We start from the raw sequence: 8758 nt of genomic DNA, 5'->3' as shown, positions 1-8758 counted from the left end.
TGCCACCATTAATGCCCTAGAGATAAGGCTAAAACTCTTAGTACTATATCATACTAGAAGAAAAACAAAGACACCTGGACACTATTACGTTAACACATTTTTTTTTTTTTTTTTTTTTTTTTTTTTATCTCTGCCACCTGCCACCATTATCATCTCAAAATCTCATGCCACTTGCCACCATTATCATCTTTTGAGTAGCCCTATTCGTTGATCCACTGACACCGATTGAAACCAGTTTGACTGCACCAAACGAACTGTACCGAGCCTCTAAGATTAACCGCACCTTGTGTAGACCGGTTCTTACCTTCCAAAAGTGAGATGCGGTCAAGCATAGGGTGAAACCGCACCTTATAGGCATGGTGCAAAAAACCTCTCCAAAACTGACCGAACCGAACTGTATACACCCCTACTTTTAAGATGATGATAACTCCAAGTACAAGTTAGGCACATGCCTTACAGAAAAAAAACCAATATTTTATTTTATTTTTGTGATAGCATGTCAGAACTCAAAGCCTAGGTGCAATAGGCTTTTTGTTTTCATCAAGTCCCATACTTCGGGCACTGTTCCTTAAAGAAATTTTGTGTAGAAACCTAACCCCTTATAGAAAATTTTGTGGCTTCTATCTACGCTTAACGCACAAAGGTATAGACAAATATTAAATTACTGAGCATAGAAAAATCTGCAGGTACCAAGCGACCAGTTTATCGAAAATATAAATATAAACCTTCTTCCTTTGCATCATTAAAACTCTTTGAATATTTAAATAATTTCTCTACTGGCAAAAAATACCCAAATAAAAAAAATACTCTAATTCCAAGTAAAGCTTAGATTTGACAAGAATGAGATTCATAAACTCTTACCTCAAGTATGCAGTCAATCCTTTTCTACTTGAGTATTTTGGGTAGTCTCTTCTCTCAAAATATCTATCATTATACGTTGACTTGATTAGCTTATACATAGCTAGGGTTTCAACCTTATTTTTTAAAAACCTCCTTAATAAAATTAATTATAAAATTGACTCCACAAAAAGATTTACTTAAATACCCCTCATTTTAAATCCTTTTTTTATATTAAATTCCGGGTATTACATTTTTCCCCCCTAAAAAAAAGTTTAGTCCTCTAAACTTGACATACTTGAGTCCTCAAAACGATATGAGTATTTCTCTTTCATTTCATCTTCTAACTCCCATGTAGCATCTCTCACAGATTGGTTCCTCCATTGAACCTTGACATAATGTATGGTACGACGCTTAAACTCTTGCTCCTTATCCACAATTTTAACTGGTTGTTCTTCATAAGTTAAATCATCTCTTAATTTTAGAGGCTCATAATCCACTACATGACTAGGGTCTGGAATATATTTTCTCAACATTGAGACATGGAAAACATTATATACCCCTAATAAGGAAGGTGGTAAGGCAAGCCTATAAGCAACTTTACCCATCCTTTCCAAGACTTCAAAAGGTCCTAAAAAACGAAGGCTCAACTTACCTCGAAAACCAAACCTCATAACTCCTTTAGTAGGTGAAATCTTCAAGAACACGTGATCATCCACTTGGAACTCTAATTTCTTTCTTCTAAGGTCTGCATAACTCTTCTGCCTACTCTGAGCCATTTGGAACCGCTCTTTAACCACTCGAATTTTATCCACTATGTTAGGACATATGTGATTTAATATTAGGAACATATGTCAACATTTTATGTATTGGCTAATCCTTTGACAAAATCTAGGATGTGTTTAATACTTCAAGGAACAAGAGTTCAAGTTCAAGTATTGTAGCAATGCAAGTTTGTCCAAGAAACAAGTGAAGAAGTGCTGGATTTTAAATCTCGACAGTTAGCTTGACAACTAGTATCTATCAAGGTTTAAAAGCTGCTGAAACTCGTGGCTCGACAGCTAGCTAGATAGATGGCTATTTATCGAGATTTATGAAACTCAGTTTTTTAGAACTGTTTTTCATCCAATCCGTGAGTATGTGTTTAAGCTTTCTTTTCTCACAACCCTTAACATATATAAGGATTATTTTAAGGGTCGTCACAGGTTGCACAGTTGCACAAGAGTATAATTCCACAAGTGTGAATGGAAACCTAGTTACCCTAGTTCATCTTGAAGAAGCGGTTGTGTTTGTACACCGTAAGGTTTTGTGACGAAGCAACTTTATGATCTTCATTGTGTGATGAACTGAAGAACTTTGCAGCCAACATCCTTCTCAAGTTGGTGATCAAGTCGCGTACTGGGATTCGCGCATCTTTTGGTTAGTCAGGTACTTGAAGCTGTGCATTACAATGAGAGATTGTCACTAGAGAATAACTCCAATTGGGTATTGGGGTAAGGGTTTAACTGTAGGTTGGTATAAGGTACTGTGATTCCTTTACTTGTAATTGCTTATTTTGATAATAATAGATTCTCGGTAGTGGTGACCTTAAAATCACCCGATGGGGTTTTTGCCTCGGAGGTTTTCCTCATTCGTAAACAAATCACCGTGTCATTTAATCTCCGCTGCAGATTTAGTTATTTGGTGATTTGTTCATGCTGCCATGTACATTGTATGTTAATTTGATTAATTAATTAAACTTGACTAATTAATCAATTAATCTATCATAAGGGGTCAATACATTTTTGGTCTGTCAAGTGGTATCAGAGCAGACACACTCAGATTAGGGTTTAATCTTTGCTGTGGGATCCATTGACCCCAGTTTATCATAGATAGAGGACAATCACTCATTGTACCTCCTTTATTTGATGGAACTAACTATGCATACTGGAAAGTACGCATGAGAGCTTTCTTGTAGTCATTAGATGAGAAAGTGTGGCAAGCTGTGGAGATAGGCTGGACCAAGTTGAAGGAAGCGCCGGCCGACTAGGATGATGCAAAGATCAAAGCAGAAAACTTCAACAGTAGGGTATTGAATGCTTTATTTAGTGCGGTCACAAATGAGAAGTTCAGAAAGATCTCCTCCACTGAAACTGCAAAGGAGGCATGGACCATTCTCTAGACAACCTATGAAGGAACCAAGGCTGTCAAGGATTCGAAGCTTTGGAGGCTCACTACTAGCTTTGAAGAAATCTAGATGGAGGAGGATGAGTCATTTGATAATTTCTATGCTAGGCTCAAGGAAATAGTGAACTCAACTTTCAATCTTGGGAAAACCATTCCCGAACCCAAGATTGTGAGAAAGGTGCTCAGATCTCTGCCAAAGAGATTTCATGCCAAGATCACTGCTATTGAGGAATCAAAGGATATTGACAAGATTTCTTTGACAAAGCTCATTGGTAATTTGCAGACCTATGAGTTAGGTTTGACAAGGATTGACAAGTTGAGTAAGGGCAAGAACATGGCATTGAAGTATAAGAACAGTGACACAAATGAGTCTTCCGACGATAAAGATTCTAAAATGAAGTCTTATATCACCAGGAAATTTAAGAAATTCATGAAAAATGCAAATACAAAGGGCTTCGACAAGGACCGTAGGCAATCAAGTACTTCTTAGTTTAAGAGCCAAGATAAAGGGAAGAAGGATGCTAGAGATGGCGGTCAGTACATTGTTCCCTTAGGGCCCACGTGTTTCGGGTGTCACGGATTCAGTCACATGAAACAAGAATGGCCCACTTATCTCAAGTCTATTGGGAAAAGCAAAGCACTTGCTGCTACCTTGAGTGACACCGAACCTGAGGATGATTCTGAAAATGAAGATGAAGGAATCCTAAATGCCTTCACCGCCAGTGTCAATCCTACTGAGGGTATTGTGGAAGATGTGGATGAGAAGAAGATTTGGTGGAATCAAAATTTAAGAAGATGGATGAGTAAGATGACACCCACACAGCCGATGCAACGTTATACAAGGTCTCGGAAAAACATGAGAAGCTGTATAGGTTGGCCACCAAGAAGCTCAGTGATGTGGAGCTTGAACGAGAGAAATTTTCCACAAAGTTTAATGAAGCCAATTAGACCATTGGAGGATTGATATTTAAGAACAATTTCTTGGCTTAGAAGATCAAGAAGGTTGAGGCGGAACTGTTCCAAGTTAGAGCTCAGTTGGACAGGACCTCAAGTGCAAAGCTTGATGAGATGCTCAGCATGCAAAAATATGCCTCCGATCGATTTGGATTAGGGTATGATTTCTCTTCTCCTAATATTTCTTCTTTTAGTACTACTGTTTTTGTTTCTCCAGCTAACAATATTGATTTTGAGAATAATGATGCTAAAACTGTGATAGCTAGTGAGAACATAGACAAAGGTAAATCTATCTTAAGAGCACCCCCTGAGCTTGCTAAGAAAGAAACCAAAAACCCTAGGGCTAAGAAGAGCAATGCTCAAAAGTCTAAAGAGAAGAAGCAGCATCTCTGTCATCACTGCGGCGCAGTTGGACATACTTGACCTAATTGCTATAAGTGGTTAGCCATTCAACAAAGCAACAACATGATTTTGTAGGGAAACTAGAATTAGCTTCCATCCTCCTTTGATCCTCTTAGAGATTTACTCAAAGCCCTCATATTCCTTTCGAACTTGAATGGTTTCAATTCTTCTCCCTCACTACCGGTTCAAGGGTTTGCTCAAAGAAAAGGTTCTTCCAAAGTATGGAAGGAAAAAGGCTCCAAGTGATTCTATAACTTTTTTTCCTCCTCCCTCCTCCCTTTTTTTTTGTGTTTGCATTACTTGTGTGTTTTGCTTTCTTATTTTGAGACAATCTAGTTTTTATGCATTGCTTTATTTGACATGTTTTTGTTTGGTTATTTTTTAGTTTTGTTTTTATTTTTTTTCTTTCATAAAAAAAAATAAAAAAATTTGAAAAATCAGAAAAATACAAAAATAGTGTGTGTTTATGTACATTGGTACTTGTGTACCTTGAATGGCCAATGAAACAAAGTTTTCTAAATTTTGTATCTCTTGTAGCTTAGATAAGCATTTATGTGCACAACTAAGTAAGTGAGTTTTGTGGCTCGTGTTTGTGATGAGTAAAATTAAGTGATCTCTTGTACTTAATACTCGTATGACTCTTTTTGACTGGAAGGACTAGAAAATCCTAAGAGAAAGGTATAAATAATCATCTCACCTCTATTGCCCACCAATCATGAAATGACATCTGTATGCTTCGGCATAGCAAAAGTGCAATGTCAAAAAGCATAACATAATTGAGTATTTTTTTTTCTCTCTCTTGTATGCCCATGCATGATATGCTTAATAAAAGAAAAATATGCAAAGAAAAATAAAAGCAAAAAGATCAAAATGCTTTATATATGATTGCAAGCGTGTATTCTAGGAGATGTTGGAGTTATAGGATGTACCTCAAAGGTGATAGTCTCCATCAAACAGTTATGATTATGTGTGAGTTAAAGTGATTTTCTTATATCTCAAATCGTTATAACATAGAGACACTTATGCAATCTTGAGATGTTTTCACACACAACACGCAATATTCTTTGCTACTTTTGATACATGTGCAGGTACAATGTGATTTGACGATCACAAGGTTTACTTGTGTTGATGTATACTTACTAAACTGTCTTAACTTGTTTTGGAAATATAAAATTGGTTAGACTTGTTTAATGTGTGTGTATGTGTTTTGGATCTAAATACATGACATTTATCTTGATTAAGAGATGATTTTGAGAGCTTAAAATGTTGTTTGGATCTTTGTTTGGGTAGCATGCTTGATTGCATTCATATCTGAGTTTTTCTCTTCCTTTAAAAATTATTTTTAAGCAATCTCGATAGCTTCTCGATAGCTCTCGACAGCTAGGCTATCTATCGAGACCCTTCAACTTTTTGTTTTTATTGCAATCTCGATAGCTTCTCGATAGCTCTCGACAGCTTCTCGATAGCTCTCGACAACTGGGCTATCTATCGAGACCCTTCAGCTTTTCTTTATCGTAATCTCGATAGCTCCTCGATCCATCGAGAAACTTTCTGTCTCCTCGACATCTGCTCGGTAGCTACCTTGATCCATCAAGCTTCTTTGTTGAGAAAACCTCTCGTTAGATCCTCGATAGCTGGTTCGACAGCTGAAAAAACGCCTCTTTAAAGCTCGATAGCTCTCGATCGATCGAGCTTTATGAAGTTTCTATATAAAGAGGCATCGCAATTTTAGATCTCATTCCCTCGATCTCTCTCGATACTTTTAGCCTCTTCACCTCCCAAAACACTTCTCAAGCACTCCAACCTTCTTCCTCACTTCATTTTTGGTCGCAAGATCTTTGTTCCTCATTAGGTATGATACTTTCTTCATCTTTTTCATGCATTTTCATGATCTTTGACCTAACTTTTGGGATTTTTTTGAGAATTTTTGTGATTTTTCAAAATTAGTGAAGTTCTTGTGAGATTTTGGGATGGGCTTTGTTTAAATGGTTTTTTAAATCATCAGGCATTGCATCATATGTGCATTATAACAATGTTTCATGCATTTTAGATGTGTGTTTACCTTGTTGCCATTTTGTGTGCTGGTAGGTTTGGATTGGGCTGAGCCCATGATGAATTTATTTTGTATGTCACATGTTTATGCATTCTCATGCATGCGTACCTTCAATTCTATATATTTTGATATATGTGTTGCTTGGTACTTTTCTGATTGTCTCCCTCTCTTTCTCTCTTTCTCTCCCTCTTACGTTAGTTGCATCATGGCACCTAAACATAAATCCATTCCGTCTCAGAACTTTATTCGTTCCGGGGCATCTTCTTCTCCTTCTGACCCCACTCCATCTCATATTCGGTTCTGTGATGATAAAAACTGCAAGTACTTTTCGGATAAATTTTCATGACAAGGCATTCATTTAGAACGCCAAGTCATTCTGTCAGATTTTTCTGACACTGATCTATCCACTGTTATCCATAGTAGGGGTTGGGAGTCACTATGTGACATCTCGGTCACGTGCCCTTCTGTGATCATACAGGAGTTCTACTTCAATATGCACGGTTTTGACTATTCTATACCCCAGTTTGTCACTTGCGTTTAGGGTATACGCATGGTAGTTACTTTGGGTATTGTATCCGAGGTACTACACGTTCCTAGGGTAGCGTATCCTAACTACCCTGGTTGTGAGCGTTTGAGGACAGTGTTCAAAGACGAACTCTTGCTTTGATTCTATGAGACACCTTCTTCTTGGGGTGACTGTCAATACACTCGTTGCTCGGCCTTTGCTAAAGGTCTGAGGTTCATTAACATGGTTATGACCTTCGTTTTGCATCCTCTCTCTTATTATAACACTATCACAGAGCCTCGTGCTTACTTTTTTGCTTTCCCTCATTGAGGACCTTATTATAAACTTCCGTTCTCACTTCATACTCTCCTTCATAGATGTCTATTGGGATACGACGACCCATGATAAGCTCATCTTCCTTTCAGCTATCACGCGGCTCCTTCCCCATTTTTCTTTCTCCTATCCTGAGTTTCCCCACTTCACATATATGTGTGCCATTGATGCCGCTACCGTTAAGTGGAGTTTTGCACAGCTTCGCTCGAGACAAACTCAGACCGAGACAGATGCTCCTCCAGCTTCTACCGCTCCATCCACCACCGCTCCTTCGTCTTTGGTGGGTGGAGTGACACTTGAGGCCATCATGGCTTAGCTTGTGTGCATGGTTGCTTGCCTTGACACATTTAGTGATGAGTTGTGTCAGGTGAACACTCGTGTAGGTCGTATTGCACGACGATAGGCTATCATGGGTGGTTTCATGGTTGCTTCTTCTCCATCTCAACCGGTGTCCAAGGATGAGAGTGACGATGGCTCCGGCAGTGATGATGTTGATGAGGATGACGATGCTGGCTTGCTTAGTGATGATGAGATGTCTACTTGATGCACTTATCCCTTTGTCACTCGTGACAAAAAGGGGGAGTAGTTTTGGTATGAGAGTAGTCATACTCATAGGGGGAGGGTTAGTTTTGGAGATAGGGGGAGTGTTCATGAGTGTTCATTTTTTTTAGGGATGTAGTGAGGATTTTATGTATTTTTTTTCTTTCTATTTTAGATTCATTATCTCTTGTACATAGGTCTTGTGACCATTTGACATACATTGTACTTATATTTGGTTTATATATATTTCGATGTATGTTATTTCACCTATCTTTAAATGTGTTGTTTTTTCTCTCTTTATACATATGTTTCTTATTTATTGTTTGCAATCTTTTATTTCTGTTTCACACAAAGATACTTTGATGAGTTTTGTTTAAGTGTTTCCGAAATACAGGTTGTCAAAGTCTTCCTTGCTATGAACTCTCTTCTTATAAAGTTTTTCAAGAGTTTGTGTTAGGATAAAATTTATTGTATTCAACAAGTGAGTATGAGTTGAGTGATTTATGACTTCTTTTATATGTTCATTTATTTGTTGTGGTTTTGCCATGAATCACCAAAAGGGGAGATTGTTAGAACGTATGTGATTTAATGTTAGGAACATATGTCAACATTTTATGTATTGGCTAATCCTTTGACAAAACGCACTTTACTTGTAATTGGGTAGATCTGGGATGTGTTTAATACTTTAAGGAACAAGAGTTCAAGTTCAAGTATTGAAGCCATGCAAGTCTGTCCAAGAAACAAGAGAAGAAGTGCTAAATTTTAAATCTCGATAACTAGCTCGATAGCTAGTATCTATCGAGGTTTAAAAGCTGTTGAAGCCCATGGCTCGACAGCTAGCTCGATAGATGGCTATCTATTGAGATTTATGATACTCAGTTTTTCATCCAATCCGTGAGTATGTGTTTGAGTTTTCTTTTCTCACAACCCTAAACATATATAAGGATTATTTTAAGGGTCGTCACAGG

General features: G+C 37.7%; 1 protein-coding gene across 1 annotated transcript; it reads right to left on the bottom strand.

Moving 5' to 3' along the window:
• Nucleotides 1-1112: 1112 nt before the first annotated feature.
• LOC142606121 (uncharacterized) lies at nt 1113-1616 on the bottom strand. Its single transcript, XM_075777520.1, has one exon. The coding sequence runs from the start codon at nt 1614-1616 to the stop codon at nt 1113-1115; it is 504 nt and encodes a 167-aa protein (XP_075633635.1).
• Between the last annotated feature and the right edge of the window lie 7142 nt (nt 1617-8758).

This window comes from Castanea sativa, chromosome 8 (genome assembly GCF_040712315.1).
Source record: "Castanea sativa cultivar Marrone di Chiusa Pesio chromosome 8, ASM4071231v1".
NCBI lineage: Eukaryota > Viridiplantae > Streptophyta > Magnoliopsida > Fagales > Fagaceae > Castanea > Castanea sativa.
Note: the sequence above shows the minus strand (reverse complement) of the source record. Positions and strands in the feature narration are given on the sequence as shown.

What these genes read in the sequence shown, in the direction of transcription:
- LOC142606121 (XM_075777520.1), bottom strand. Translation starts at nt 1,616, where the DNA reads ATGGCTCAGAGTAGGCAGAAGAGTTATGCAGACCTTAGAAGAAAGAAA.